General features: G+C 51.5%; 2 protein-coding genes across 2 annotated transcripts in view; both read right to left on the bottom strand.

The window, feature by feature from the left end:
- The window catches only part of CNPY3 (canopy FGF signaling regulator 3), a 14,046-nt gene extending 13,679 nt beyond the window's left edge, over window positions 1–367 (bottom strand). The window contains exon 1 of the mRNA XM_084753027.1: window positions 127–367. Coding sequence (XP_084609153.1) covers window positions 127–274 — 148 coding nt within the window. The 5' untranslated portion in view covers window positions 275–367. The remainder of the gene's footprint in view (window positions 1–126) is intronic.
- A 7,385-nt stretch (window positions 368–7,752) lies between these two features.
- On the bottom strand, window positions 7,753–14,592 carry PTCRA (pre T cell antigen receptor alpha). Its single transcript, XM_084753050.1, has 4 exons — window positions 14,142–14,592; window positions 11,177–11,497; window positions 8,987–9,031; window positions 7,753–8,409 (listed from the first exon to the last, which is right to left on the bottom strand). The coding sequence occupies exons 1-4, from the start codon at window positions 14,197–14,199 to the stop codon at window positions 8,240–8,242; spliced, it is 594 nt and encodes a 197-aa protein (XP_084609176.1). The 5' UTR covers window positions 14,200–14,592; the 3' UTR covers window positions 7,753–8,239.
- Between the last annotated feature and the right edge of the window lie 734 nt (window positions 14,593–15,326).

Raw genomic sequence — 15,326 nt, 5'->3', positions numbered from 1 at the left:
CCAAGCACACAGCAGGGTCGCTGACACCCCAGACCCCCAGGACCTGCCAACCCAAGACCCTTCCCCACAGGCCCCGCCCCATCCCGCCCCTCGGGCTGGCTACGCCCCGCGGCCCCGCCCCCTCACCTTCGCATTTGCTGGGCAATCGCACCCAGTCGGTCTCCTCCGCCCAGGCGCGGCTCGGGCCCAGCTTCGGGGCAGGTAGGAGCAGCAGCGGCAGCAGCAGCAAGGGAAGCAGGAGGCAGCGGGGCGCGAGCTCAGACATCGACTCCATGGCCCAGCCGGACCCGGAGCGCAGCGGACCCGGTGGCGCTTCCTCCGGCAGCGCGCGCGGAGCAGCTTCCCCCGGCCGCTTCCGGGACTGCGCACGTGCCTCCGGGTAACCACGACAACGGCCGCCCCGGCCCGCCCCCTCGCCTCTAGCGGCTTTCCGAAAGGACCGAGGCCCGCGGGCGCCGCCGCCAATGGGATCGCTCGGCATTTGGTTTCTAGCCAATGAGGGAAAAGATTTTCTTATTTTTTTTTTCCACCTCGGTCAATCAGAGAGTGGATGGTGGCTTCGGCGACCTATAAGGATCTCTAAAGGCAGGCTTTGTGAGAAGCTGGAGCTTCAGAGTGGAACCCTGGCCTTACAACTTGGCCTGACCAGATTTGGGCTCTCTAACCCTGGATAACGTGGAGCAGACGATCTTTCATCATTTTGTTTTTTGGTTTTTTTTTTTTCCTTCCTGTCTTTTGTTTTTCGAGACAGGGTTTCTCTGTGAAGCCCTGGCTATCCTGGATCTCACTGCATGGACCAGGCTGGCCTCAAATTCAGAGATCCACCTGCCCCTGGCATGCACCTCCACACCCTGCCTCACGCTTTTTTCCTCTAAGATGTAAAAGAAAAAAAATTATTTATTTTTGCGTGGAGAGACCACTGGAATCAGCTGCCTCCTTCCACCATGTTGGTGGTCCTAGGCATCAAATCGGGTTGGTGGCTTACAGGCGAACTCCTTTATCCGCCATGCCAACTCATCAGCCCTCTTTATGACTTTCTTCATAAGGTTAGAAACCCTCACTAGACCACTGGCCTTTCAATTGTATTATTGCAGCCCCTCGCTGCAATAGATTCTTAGGGACTCACAACAGCCCCGGTGCCCAGTGACTTTGTGTTTGTCCTTAGAAAACTAGAGTTAATAGCTTCTTCTCTGGACAGAGCGATCCTTGTACCATCCCTGTGAGGCTAGCCTGTTGGGAAGCTCAGATCGTTTTGTGAATTAATGGGATCAAAACTTAACCAACAAACCGGGCGTGGTGGCGCACGCCAGCACTCGGGAGGCAGAGGCAGGTGGATCTCTGTGAGTTCGAGGCCAGCCTAGTCTACAAAGTGAGTCTAGGACAGCCAAGGCTAACACAGAGAAACCCTGGCTCAAAAAAACCAAAAAACAAAACAAACAAACAAACAAAAAAACCTTAACCAACAATTAGGGATGCGGTTTAGTGTTAGAGCACTTCCCTAAGCTTGCACAAATCCCTGGTGTTCCATCTCCAGGCTAGTGCAAACCTGGAGGGAGGCATTCAGGAGGCAGGAGGAGGTAGTCGGAAGAGAAGTTTAGGGTCAGCCTTGGCTACATCGTCAGGGGGTGCAGCCTGAAACACATGAGGTCCTGTCTCCAAACAAAACAAACACGCTTTAAAATGTACGGGACAGATGGATAAACATTCCAACATTTGTGCTGGGCGTGGTGGCACACGCCTTTAATCCCAGCACTCAGGAGGCAGAGGCAGGTGGATTTCTGTTAGTTGGAGGCCAGCCTGACAGCCAAGGATAGTACAGAGAGACCCTGTCTCGGGGGGGAAAAAAACCCAGCATTTTTAGTATGTCATCTCAGTCTCTTCTGCTATTTCTTTTTATTCTGAGCTCCCCAAAGGCAGGACCCTGGCATTGAACGTTTACATTTTTTTTTTCTGCCTCTGCAACATCAGAGTGCCTGGCACTAGGAGAGCCTTGTTGAGAACCTCCTGGCTGAACACAGACCTCAGCTGCAGAGTGGATCTTTGTATGCCTGAGGTCTCGTATGCAATCTGGCACCAAACACAGGAGCGAGCCATTTAAATTGCTTCTGAGCTCAGCTTTTCTGGGAAGCTGTCAGCAAATGCAGCCTTGCCCATAAAGCCCTGGCTCTTTCCTCAAGTCTGGGTATATTTGCCACCCTTGTGAAGACCTCCAAGCCTTACCTGTCCTTTGTTAGCCTTAACGTCTTGTTTAAAGCAGTTGTGTTGGGCCAGACGTGGTGGCACACACCTTTAGTCCCAGCACTTGGAAGGCAGAGGAAGGTGGATCGCTGTGAGTTTGAGGCCAGCCTGGTCTACCAAGAGAGTTCAGGATAGCCAAGGCTACACAGAGAAACCCTGTCTTGAAAAGCCAAGAAAAGAAAAAGAAAAAAAGAAAAAGAAATAAAGCAGTTGTCTTTATAAGACCCTGGAGGCAAGAGTGGTTAGGCCTTGTCCCCAAAACTTCTCTAAGGGACATTACACCCATTCCCAGCCTCCTGAGGCAGGAGAGTAGCCATGTCCTACGAGAGAGAGAGAGAGAGAGAGAGAGAGAGAGAGAGAGAGAGAGAGAGACACGCCCCTACCAATCCCTGAGCTTGCTTCAAGTTCAGGCCACATAATCCCTCTAATCCCAGGCCACCCTGGTAAACTCCGACCTCCCCCCCCCCCAAAAAATATACATATAAATATATAAAGCCTATTTCCTGCTCAATTCTTTACTGCTTCTCACCCAACCGAGACCACTACCTTCCTGTGTTTTTCCCTCCCTGTAGCTGGCATTGGCTACTCTGTGGGTTCCCTTTTCTTGTCTCCACCTTTAATAGTACACACAGCCACACCACACACACACAGCCACACACCACACACACACACACACACACACACACACACACACACACACTAGATTGGAGAGAAACAAGACTAGAATGCAAATGGTACAAAGTTATCACTAGACTACTACCTGCTGATGAGGGGTATCCAGTTCCTTGAGGCAAGTTTCATCTTCACTATCAGGCTAGCTAATTTATTCTAGTTTGTGGCATGCGCGTGCCTGCGTGAGTGAGTGTGTGCATGCATGTGTGCATGCGTATGCGTGTGCGTGTGCGCGTGTGTGTGTGTGTGTGTGTGTGTGTGTGTGACAGAAACAAACAGCATCCAACCAACTACCAACCAGCCAACAATAGTAACCCCACCTCATAGGGTTCTAGCATTTATATATCCTCTGAAAATTTCCCAGAATTCCAAATGTCCCATACTGGTAGAAACCATCTGCAGCTGGCAAAACAATGCCCCTACCAGAGCACAGGGCAAACCATAGCACCTGCTGTGAAGCAGCCACTTAGCCCCACACCGGGGATTAAAATGAAAACATATTCCTTTAATATTTCTGGGTTTTGTTTTTGTTTTTAACCAAAACTACAAAATTCTCACTACAACCCGCCCCCCCCCCCCATGCTGTGTGACTCTGTGGTCTTCCTTGGCTCCCAGGTGCCAGAATACATTTCCTTCCAGAGCTGTGCCACTTACAGCGTCCCTGTCAGGGCACTTTGGCTAGGGGATGCTATGGCACATGGAACTTCACAGTATATCGGATTGGAGCGGCCTCCAGGGTGACTCCACTTTCCCAGGCTGTGTTAGACTTGGGGAAGATCAGAAGCTGACCACCACCCTTGACTCGACAGACTCAGAAACCCCTGGAGATAAAACATTTTTCAGCCACAGAAGTCAGCAAGCACCTTAAGGGACTGGAACGGGACACGGCTGAAGAGCAGAGCCAGGAAAGCTGAAACTGAAGGAACTCAGTTTCGGGACCAAGGGCTGCTGAGGGAACATTTACAGAGGCAAAAACCAACGCCTGGCCTCACCATCTGAACTGACATCTACAAAGGGGGCAAGGTCTACAGGAATTGAGGCTAAGGCCAGGTTCGATAGCATACAGCTGAAATCCCAGCACTGGGGAGGCAGAGGCAGGTGGATCTCTGAGTTTGAGGCCAGCCTGGTCTACAAAATGAGTCCAGGTCAGTCGAGACTCCACAGAGAAACTCTGTCAAAAACCAAAAATCAAAGAGAAAAAAAGAAAAGCAACTGAGACTCCAGCCGGACCCCCTCCCTGAACCTGGCCTTGGAGGGACAGAGCAATTCCTGTGGGGATAAAGACAATGCCATCTCAGGAAGCTGTGCTCCTGGTCTCTAAAAGATCCATAGAAAGAGGCTAGAGACGGGGTCAGGGAAAATGGCTCCCACAAAAGCATGAAGAGAAGAATTGAGCCCCCCAGAACCCATGTAAATGTCATGTGATGTGGAACTGCCTTCTAAGATTGAAGCCTTTCATTTCCAGATAGCCAACTGAGCACGGGCTATTACTACAGACTCCCTTTTTTTTAAGCAGGGTTTTCTCTTTGCCTGATCTGCAGACCCCCCACCCCCACCCCAGATCATCTAAGGAGCCTGTCCTGATAGAACCTGTTCAGCCAGCACCTGGGGACTCCTGGAAACACCCCCAACCTATGCTAAGAAGGTCCTAGCCTTCGGTAAATGACCTTTAATCCTACCTGGAAGTTCTTCCCCTACCCATAGGATAATTAAGAGCTGTGTTGTTCCTCTTGGACGCCATGCTACCATGTGTAAGTGAGGCACTATACCACAGCACGTAAATCAAGTATCCTGGCCCCTCCAGCTCCATCAAATCAGACACACTCACCACAAACCCTTTCCCACCACCCTAGGTTTATAAATCCCTGGTTCGTGAATAAAAGTTGACTGGCTTACTGTCTCATGCTCTCACAATTCCTCCACCGCGACCATGTGAGACTCCGTTTATTCTGGAGGAAAATCACCATTGGACTCCTGGGGCTTGACTGCCAGGCAAGGCAGGGATGGTGGAGCTGCCTTGGCAGCCACTGAAGCCGACTCCATCTCCATCACCGCTAGCTTGGCACTGACTGCCAGTGAAGCACCATCGGGTCTGCATCTCACCAGACCCGCCTGCCTGCAATTAATTCCAGGCGTCTGCTTGCTTCCACTGCCGTGCTTAGCATGGCAGCTTAACAAAGGGCTGTAACATTTTTGGTATTATCACAGGCTTTGGGTGCTCCTGACTTTCCACTGTCATCTGGTACCAGGAATCTCACTCTAGGGGATTTTTTTAAAAATTTTTTTTGGTTTTCGAGACAGGGTTTCTCTGTGTAGCCTTCGCTGTCCCTAACTCAATTTGTAGTCCAGGCTGTCCTCGAACTCACAGAGATCCGCCTGCCTCTGCCTCCCTAGTGCTGGGATTAAAGGCGTGCGCCACCACACCCGGCTAGAAACCTCACTCTAAAAGAGCAAAAATTCGGTGGAAAACTGCCGCCCCTGGGTGAGAAATGGGACCTTTGACCTCGAGGTCTGCCTGCTTTCATCTAGAAGCAAGCAGTAATTGGACCAGCCAGCTGGACATGGGACCCAGGCCACCTGAGGCACGTTAAGAATGGCATCCCACCAGTAGCTCCAGTGATGTGTGGAGAGCGGAGCCTCAGAGCAAGCTATCTTGAGCTATGTGTGAGCTGTAGATTTAGCTGTGGATTCAGAGTTCAACTGAGAGCCTGCCACAATAGATACAGTAGTGAGAATTTCATTTTCTCTAAAAAACACAGAAGTCTTATGGAATATGTTTTCATTTTAATCCCAGGTGTGGAGACATGGGGCTGCTTTGCAGCAGCTGACTATGGTTTGCCCCAGGCTTTGGCAGGGGTGTGGTTTTGCCAGCTGCAGACGGTTTCTGTGACGTTGTGCCATTTGGACTTCTAGGGATTTTTCAGAGGATATATAAATGCTAGAGCCCCATAGGTGGCTGGTTGGTGGGCAGATGCTGTTGTTTGCAGTTTGTTAAGTAGTTGTGCACAAATGAGAAGACAAAATTAGATATCCTGAAAGCAAAGCTCAAACTTGCTCCAGGAAACTCGATGCCCCTACTCAGCACAAAATAGTCTAATGATAATGATGCCCCCTTTCCCCTCCCTCCTTTTTTCTCTCCTGTCTGGCGTTAGGGGGCTTAACGGGAAGAAGTGAAGGGGCAGAGAAGGGCAGAAGAGAGAAAGGAACCCCCAAAGTAGCCAGCACTGGCTACAATATACAGTACACATCATTCCAAAAGGGTCTCGTGGCTGGGCATAGTGACAGGACACGCCTTTAATCCCAGAGGCAAGAGGACCTCTGTGAGTTTGAGGACAGCCAGAGCTATGTAGTGAGACTCTGTCTTGAAGAAGCAAAAGCAAAAGAAGATTCTGGAGAGGAGGGAGCAAGACAGGAAAGGAAGACTGACTGACTCAAGGGATGAGGAGACGGCCTCACAGAGGCCTTGTTGGGTACCCAACACCCACACTAGGTGGTTCACAATCATCTGTAACAGCTCTGCCTCTTTCTGGCCTCTATGGGCACCGACTCTCACACCCTTTCCCACTGTGGGAACCTTGTCCTCTATCCATGCTCGGGCTCTCATTAGGGAACAAGGTAAAACCGACAATGCCAAAGGTGGTGGTTAGAAAAATGAGCCCTCTAGCCAGGCGGTGGTGGCGCATACCTTTAGTCCCAGCACTTGGAAGGCAGAGGCGGACAGATCTCTGAGTTTGAGGCTATCCTGGTCTACAGAGTGAGCTCCAGGATATCCAGGGATACATAGAGAAACCTGTGGGGGGCAGGGCGGGGGGTGGGGGGGGTGGGGGGGAGAAGGGCCAGGTGTGGCCCTTTAATCCTAGCACTCTGGAGGCAGAGGCAGGTGCATTGACAGCCAAGGCTACACAGAGAAACCCTGTCTCGAAAAAAACCAAAAAAATAAAAATTAAAAAAAAAAGAAAAAGAAAGAAAAGAAAAATGACCCCTCCCCTTAGGCCCATAGGGAGTGGCACTATATGGCAGTGTGGCTTTGTTGGAGCAGGCGTGGCTTTTATTGGAGGAAGTGTGTACCAGGCCGTGGGCTTTGAGGTCTTAGAAGCTTAAGCCGGGCCTAGTGGCTCAGTGTCTGTTCCTGCTGCCTGTGGCTCGGATCTCATCTCAGCTACCTCATGTAGAACTCTTAGCTACCTCTCTAGCAACCGTGTCTACCTGCATGACCCAGTGCTTCCCGCCATGATGCTAATGGACTAAACCTCTGCACTGTAAGCCAGCCCCAATTAAATGTTTTCCTTTAATAAGAGTTTCTATGGCCATGGTGTCTTCTCACAGCAATAGGAACCCTAATGAAGATACCAAAACTCTTTGGTACCTAGCTCTCGGATGATGCTGAGTATCTGTCAAATGAATAATGACTTTTTTAAAAAAAGATTGATTTATTTATTATGTATATAGTGCTCTGCCTGCAGGTACACCTGCAAACCAGAAGAGGGCATCAGATCAGATTGTAGATGGTTGTGAGCCACCATGCAGTTGCTGGGAATTGAACTCTGTACCTCTGGAAGAGCAGTCAGTGCTCTTAACCTCTAAGCCATCTCTCCAGTCCATGGATAATGACTTTTAATTAATTAATAGTGCGTAGGTTTGCAATTACTGTCTTCCGCTGCTAGCATTGGATGTGATCCTGATGTCCTGGGAATCCTCGCCTGGCTCTCTTCTGTCAAGACTACACAAGGCCAGCAGCTGAGCCCTGACTCCCTGCCCTCTCAGAGAGGGTCCTCGTCCAGTGACTGACATAGAGGAAGGAGAGAATCCTCCCCAAACCCCGCCCCCCGACCCACTCTGCAATTTCCAGGTTCTCACCCCTCCTCCAGAAAGCCTACCCAGGACACTGCTTCCTCTTTGACTGGCCCCACCACCCCGTCTCCCAGGCACACGGAAGAGAAGCTTCCTAATGCGCTTGTGTCCTCTAAGCCTCCTGTATTGTGACTGATCGATCACTGGGCACATCTTCCTACCCTGTCCGACGTGAGAGACACAGTCCTTTTCCTCTCAAAGTCTCACTCAGAGGGTGGAGGCAGAGATCGCTCCCAGACGGCCCCAATTACAGGAAGAGTCAGACCACATTCAGAGAGAAACAAAACAAAGCACCCCCCCAACTTGAGTAAGGAACACTCAGGAAGGGATTGTGATCTCCGGGCCCAGCCGGCCTCTTCACAGCCTGGGCTTTGCATTCCTGCCCCAGGTCGCAGAAGCATCCCTCAAAGTCTTCAGAAGGGTTCCAGAAAAGAGGCTCAGAAGGCTGGGTAGGATCGAAGCTCCAACTCTCTCTCAACTATGTCCAAATCCGGTGAGCGGGAGGCAGGGGCTGGCATGGGGGTGGCGGCAGTGGATGCTGGCCCGCCAGCGCGCAGAGGGGGCTGCAGGTCAAGAGGACGTCCAGCAGAAGCAGCTTGAAGAGAAGCAGGCGCAGCGCGCTCAGCCACAGTACCTGACCCGGTGTCCCTGCGGAAGAAGGAGCCGGGAAAAGTCCCCAGGAGGCCTGGACCTCCCAAAGGACAGGAAGGGCCTGTCCTCTGCCTCCTCCTCGAAGGAAATTCCTTCCGGGTGTCTAACCTGATTTTCTCCTGGTAATAAGAAGTGCCCACTTAGCCCTCGTTTTATTTTATTTGGCGGGGGAGGCCGCCTGGCAGGAGTGAGTGTCTGATGCAAAGAATAAATAGTTCAGCATATCCGGGCAAGACACGGGCAAGACGCTGTGGTTATCGGCCAGCGTTCCTCTCAGCACCTCAGGCACCTCGGCTGCCTCTCCTACCTCCTTCCACCCGCCTACCCAAGGAGCCATCAGTCCTCTTACATTGCCTTCATCTGTGCTGCTCCAGTGAAGCCCAGGCTAGCCCTGAGCAAAGCAGTCCCTTAACTGGACACTTCGCGGTTCCCCCAACTGCAACCCCATAGCACCCGTGGTCAAATCAGAGCTGAATGCCGGCTGCCATCCTGCCACACGCCCCGCCCCCCGTCCCGTCCCACCCCCCACCCCCACTCCCCCCATTCCCCCACCCCGCATGCCCTGACAACTCACCCCTGAGAGGCTCCTGAAAGCACGACCTGGATGTGGGTGCTTCCCCTGTGAGCCAAAAAAACAAAGAGTGAGTACTATGGGATGGGCGGGCACCTCGCAGTCCCAGGGCTATATCTATGCCTGGCCCTGGCCAACATGCGTGGAGCTCCTGAGCCCACTTGTTAGCAAGTCCTGAGGAGCCATCTCTCTTCCCCTCCCTGCCTGACAATCCTGGCCCCTAAGGGGCACCTCAGTCCCCTCCCACAAGGACCCGTTCTCTCACAGCTTTTGCTGGAAGGCTTTTTTTTTTCTTTTTTGTTTAAATCAAGCAATCCTCTTTGGGAGGTAATAAAACTGATGTGACCCAAATGTTCAATCATCATCACTGTGCTTGCTGTATAGGTACAAGATCTGAGTTCTAGCCCCAGAACCCATGTTTAAAAAGAAACAAGACAGCCAGGGCTACACAGAAAAACCCTGTCTCAAACAACAAAACAGAGCTGGGTGTGGTAGTGCATGCCTTTAATCCTAGCACTCGGGAGGCAGAGGCAGGTGGATCTTTGTGAGTTCAAGGCCAGCCTGGTCTGCACAGTTAGACCAGCTTGGTCTACACAGCAAATCCAGGACAGCCAAGGCTACATAGAGAAACCCTGTCTTGAAAACAGAAACAAACAAAACAAAACAAAGGGCGTGGTAGCCCATATTTATAATCCAGCACTGGGGAGGTGGAGACAGCCAGATTTATGGGTCTGCTTGGCTCAGGAGATGGTTTAGTGGGAAAGTGCTTTCCTGAGTTGGCTCCCCAGAACCCTTATTAAAAAGCTGGGAGCAGGGCACTTGGAAGGCAGAGGCAGGCAGATCTCTGTAAATTCAAGGCCAGCCTGGTCTTACATAGTGAGTTCCAGAACAGCCAAGATCACAGAAAGACCGTCTCAAAAACAAAACAAAACAAAACAAAACAAAACAAAACAAAAAAGCTGGGCATATGGGCCGGACGTGGTAGCACATGCCTTTAATCCCAGCACTTGTTCGAGGCTAGCCTGGTCTACAAAGTGAGTCCAGAACAGCAAAGGCTACATAGAGAAACCCTGTCTTGAAAACAAAAATAAAAATACAAAAAACAAAAAAACAAAAAACACCCAACCAACCAAACAAGTGGTATAGTGGTACATACTTGCAATTGCATGGCTGGGAAGGCAGACAGGAGAAGCATTGGATGTCACTGGGTCAGTGAGAGACCCTGCTTCAAAATGGTGGACAGCACTTGACACATGACACCCTGGCCTGGCTATGTGGACACCTGAAGAAGTCAGTTACTGGGTCAGTAGTAATGATGGTTGACTTCATCATGTGACACCTCCCAGTGACTTGGAAATGGGGACAATAATAGGACAAGTCTTTAAAAACAGGAAATTTTGGGCGAGTTCAAAGCGCATATTGCTTTTCCAGGAGACCAGGCTTTGGTTCCTAATGCCCTTGTCATGAGGCTGGTAGCTGTAATTCCAGCTCCATGGGGTCCAATGTTTTTAGTCTTCTCAAGCATCTGCACACACACACACACAAACACACTTCAAAATAATAATCTTTAAAAAATTTAAAATAAGCAGCCTGGTCTACAGAGGGAGTCCAGGACAGCCAGGGCTACACAGAGAAACCCTGTCTTGGAAAAAAAAGAAAAAGAAAAAGAAACATTTAGGACAGTGTTTGACATGGAGTAACTTGCTATGAGATGGGGGTTGTTCTTAATTATTGTTTGGTCTTACAGGCTTTGAGTATGTGTATGTGAACTGTTTGCCTAGGTGACATATACAAAACATATGTATATATGCACCTATAAATAACGCATTAACAGTTATGTCTCTTAGAAATCACACACAAGAGACTGGATTTGCCTTTCTTTTGGTTTTTGAGCAGTGGTCTCCTGGAGCCCAAGCAGGCCCTGAATTACTACTATGTAGCCAAAGACAGCTTTGAATTCCTGATCCTCCTCCTCCACTTCTCAAGTGCTGGGATTAAGGCTCAGGGGAGAACCTGAGCCATAGATCACAGCTGGGAATCCCAGGAATCCTGGCCTCGAGACCTCTCTACCAAGAGCCAGGCTCTGCCCTTACATTGTCCTTCATGCCCCACGTCCAGAGCCTAACTCTCCTCCCCCACCATATTCTGTTCCCAGGCTATGTAAAGGGACAGGACCCCAGGCTCCATGCCCACCTGTCAGCTGGAGGGGGCGTGTGCTCCTGCTCTGCCCGCCAGCCCCAGGCCTGGTGTGGCAGACCAAGGGCTCCCAGGCTTCCAGCTCTTCAGAAGGCAAGGAAAGCTGGGCCAGGCTCGTCCAGGTGCCATCCGGTGCTGGCGAGGGCCCGTAGGTGAAGGCGTCTAGTGCGCTGCCGTTGCCGACTGAGAACCAGACGGGGCTGTCAAGGTGGGGAGGTGGGGCATCCAGGACCAGGCAGACCACTAGCACCTGCCGCCTCCCGTCCACCAGCAGTGTGACGGGTGGGGCCAGAGATGGAAAGGGAAGGCCAGCTCCGCCTGCAAGAGAGGAGAGTGTCAGTGTGTGCCTCCAGAACGGAACTTTCCTGAAGGTTGCATTCCCACTCGCCCCTGTGTCCTTCAGTCTACCCTCCTCCCTTCTTGCATTTATTCATTTCACCTCTTCTTCCTTCTATCAAGCTTTTCTTTCTTCTTTCTTGTGTGTGTGTGTGTGTGTGTGTGTGTGTGTGTGTGTGTGTGTGTGCGTGCGTGCAGGAATGCCTATTCGTGCATAGAGGCCAGAGGCGGCCATTCGCTGACCTGCTGTAGCACTTGCCACCCTGTTCCGTTATGACTGACTCTCTCACTGCACTTGGAGCAAGGCCTGCACCCAGCAAGCCCCCAGTGATCTTCCTGGCTCTGCTCTCCCTGGTGCTGGGATTTCAGGCACACTTACAGTGATGCACAGCTTTTCACGTGGGCACTGAGGATTTGAACTCAGGTCCTCATGCTTGTGCAGTGAGCATTCTGAATCACTGAGCCAGCTCCACAGCCCTCGAGCCAGGTGTCAATCCAACCTGCATCTTTTTTTGTTTGTTTCTTTTTTTGTTTTTTAAGACAGGGTTTCTCTGTGTAGCTTTGATTGTCTTGGACTCGCTTTTATAGACCAGGCTGGCCTAGAACTCACAGCAATCCTCTTGCCTCTGCCTCCCAAGCACTGGGATTAAAGGCGTGCGCCACCACCGCCTGGCCTCCATCCTTCATCTTAGAACCCATCCATCCTCCATTGTTCTTCCTACTGACTGCCCATCCATCCTTTCTGAGCCCCCACCCCCTTTTTGGTTTTGCTTTGTTTTTGAGACAGGGTTTCTCTCTGCAGCTTTGACTGTCACAGAATTCACTCTGTAGACCAGGCTGGCCTCGAACTCAAAGATCCTCCTGTCTCTGCCTCCCGAGTGCTGGGATCAAAGGCATGCACCACCACTGCCTGGCAACTCCTTTGTGTGCCAGCTACTGGGTATATAACCTTGAGAAAGACGTTGCCTGGGCCTTCGAGGAACTTGGTCCTGTGGGAAATGCATTAGCTTCATAAACAGGTGCTTACAATACCAAGTTGTGCCGCCTGAGGAGAGCTGGTGCCTCTGGGGAGGAAGCTTCCCTTCTTGGAAAAAAGTATCAGCCGGGCATGGTGGCGCACGCCTTTAATCCCAGCACTTGGGAGGCAGAGGCAGGTGGATCACTGTGAGTTCGAGGCCAGCCTGGTCTACAAAGGGAGTCTAGGACAGCCAAGGTTACACAGAGAAACCTTGTCTCGAAAAACAAACAAACAAACAAACAAACAATCTAAGCCTGGTGAAGCTGCCATGTTAGTAATCCCAGCTCTCAGGAGGCGGAGGCAGGAGTAATGGGGGGCGGTGAGTTGTACAATATGAACGTATTAGGCTAAGCTGTTTAAGATGGAAGCTGGTGAGCCAGGCGTGGTGGCCCACACCTTTAATTCCAGCACTTGTTGAGGTAGAGGCAGGTGGATTGTTGTGAGTTGAGGCCAGCCTGGTCTACAAAGCCAGTCCAGGACAGCCAAGGCTACCCAGAAAAAGCCTGTCTCAAAAAACAAACAAACAAACAAACAAACATGCCCCAGGGTGCCAGAGAGACTTCTGGAAGATGAGTTGAAGGTAATAGGAGGCCAAACAACTGGTCTGTGGACGCATTTGAACTTGAGCCTCTGTGACCACAAAGCTCCTAGTCTTCCTTGCCTTGAAGAATGTCTAAGCTGGACGGTGGCGCAGGCCTGTAATCCTAGCACTCTGGCAGGCAGAGGCAGGTGGATCTCTGTGAGCCCCAGGGCCCTCAGCCTCCTGAACCCACTCAGCTTCAGCCTTTGCCGTACGGCCTCCCAGAGTGTTTCTCCTCATCCCAAGGGCTTTCTTCCCAGAGCTCAGGCCTCCTGCTGAGCCTTCTTGCAATTTACACGAGGGGTAAATTTCAGATCCAGTAGATCCCCTGACTCAGAAGTCCAGGGCCTCCCTCACTACACACGTCACATGTCCATGCTTCAGAGGGCCCGGAAGTCTCCTGCCAAGGAACCGATCCTCGGCTAACTGGAGCTAACTGCTTGGCAAGCCGCTGACACCTTGGGACGTCCCTGAGTTGGAAGTGAACTTGAGACACCCTGGTCCCAGTGGGAGGAGGGTACCCAGAGGGCAGGAATGACGGCCCAGGACCTCACAATGTTGTCCCTAGAGCATCACTTCATATCCTACAACACAGCCCTGGCTCCGTGAGCCTCCAACTTCTGTGGGCTCCCATCTAGCCTGTTCTTTTTCTCTTCTAAGAGTCAGTTCTGGGGTTGAACCTGGACCTCCTGCAGGCTAACAAGGCACGTGCTCTACCACTGGGCTCCCCCTCTTGTGCCCCTTTTACATTTTCTTTTGAGATGAACCCTCACTAAGTTGCCCAGGCTGCCTTTGAACTTTGTCTTCTCCCGTCTCAGCCTCCTGACTAGCTGGGGCTGCACCCAGGGATGCTGTTTCTTCTCTGTGCTTCCAAGAGGGACAGCAGGTCCTGCCGACACCTCCTCTGGCGGAAGACATGAGGCCTCCAGAACCAGGTAGCCAAGGATCCCAGCCATCACTGTAGAGGCTCAGCTGGTACCAGAGGGTAGGCTCAGTGGTAGCAAAAGAGGGAGGCAAAAGGGACTTACCTGTGGGCAGGCCCTGACACCTGAGGGCCAGGAGAAGAAGCAGCCATGTCGTAGCCATTGTCCACTAGAGAAGAGGTATGACCCAGCTGCAAGCCTCAGATGCTCAGGGAGGGAGGGAGGAGGCTGCCCTAGACTGCCTCCCGGGCCTCAGGCCCAGCTGCAGCTCTGAGGTGTGGGCTGGGGGCAGGGGGGGGAGGAGGCTGCCCTAGACTGCCTCCCAGGCCTCAGGCCCAGCTGCAGCTCAGCTGCTCTCCCCCCTAGTTCAGGGTGCTTGCAGAGGAGGGGTGTCCGGGAACTCAGGTCCCCCTCCTATCCCAGGAACTGGGCACCCACCCTCTCATACCCTCCTTCATGTCTGAAGAGCATTTCAGTCCTTAGAGGCTTCTCTTTTCTTTTTTGAGACAAGGTCTGTCTGTGTAACAGAGCCCTGGCTTGCAAGTACCTTGCTATGTAGACCAGGCTGGCCTTCAACTCACAGAGAATCCGCCTGCTTCTGCCTCCCAAGTGCTGACTGGGACTAAAGGCGGGTGCCACGAAGCCGGGGCGTGGTGGCACACACCTTTAATCCCAGCACTCAGGAGGCAGAGGCAGACAGATCGATGTTAGTGATGTTAATTCGAGGCCAGCCTGGTCTACAAAGTGAATCCAGGACAGCCAGTGCTACACAGAGAGACCCTGTCTTGATAAAACAAAAAACAAACAAACAAGGTGGGTGCCACCAGCCCCAATTTCTCAAAGCCTTCCCCATCCTATTCCCTGGCTCTACTGGAGGGCGATTGCCATTCATTGGGCCGAGGGCCCCAGGTGGACGTGAGACTGTCACATACAGCTCTTCTTCCTTCCTGTCACCCACCAGCGGCTTCAGTGCACACAACTGAGGCTCAGACTAAGTGGCCTGCTCAAGGTCATGGCTGGCAGAGGCACGGTTGAACATTATTTTTTATTATTATTATTATTATTATTATTATTATTATTATTATTATTATTAATAATAATCATCATCATCATTATTGCTGCTGCTGCTAGTTGTATGGACGTTTTGCCTGAATGTACGTCTATGCGCCATGTATGTACCTGGTGCCTAAGGAAGCTAGAAGAAGACATTAGATCCCAAGAGACTAGACTTACAAATGGTCATGGGCCTCCATGTGGGTACTGGGAATTGAACCCAGGACCTCTGAAAGA

This window comes from Acomys minous, assembly GCF_964271855.1.
Source record: "Acomys minous genome assembly, chromosome: 13".
Classification (NCBI taxonomy): Eukaryota; Metazoa; Chordata; class Mammalia; order Rodentia; family Muridae; genus Acomys; species Acomys minous.
This window is presented reverse-complemented; position numbering and strand designations above follow the sequence as displayed.

What these genes read in the sequence shown, in the direction of transcription:
- PTCRA (XM_084753050.1), bottom strand. Translation starts at nt 14,199, where the DNA reads ATGGCTACGACATGGCTGCTTCTTCTCCTGGCCCTCAGGTGTCAGGGC. An exon ending in ACGCCCCCTCCAGCTGACAG is followed by an intron (nt 9,032 to 11,176) that starts GTGGGCATGGAG and finishes TTTGGCTCACAG; the next exon opens with GGGAAGCACCCACATCCAGG. An exon ending in CTTTCAGGAGCCTCTCAGGG is followed by an intron (nt 8,410 to 8,986) that starts GTGAGTTGTCAG and finishes CTTCTTCCGCAG; the next exon opens with GGACACCGGGTCAGGTACTG.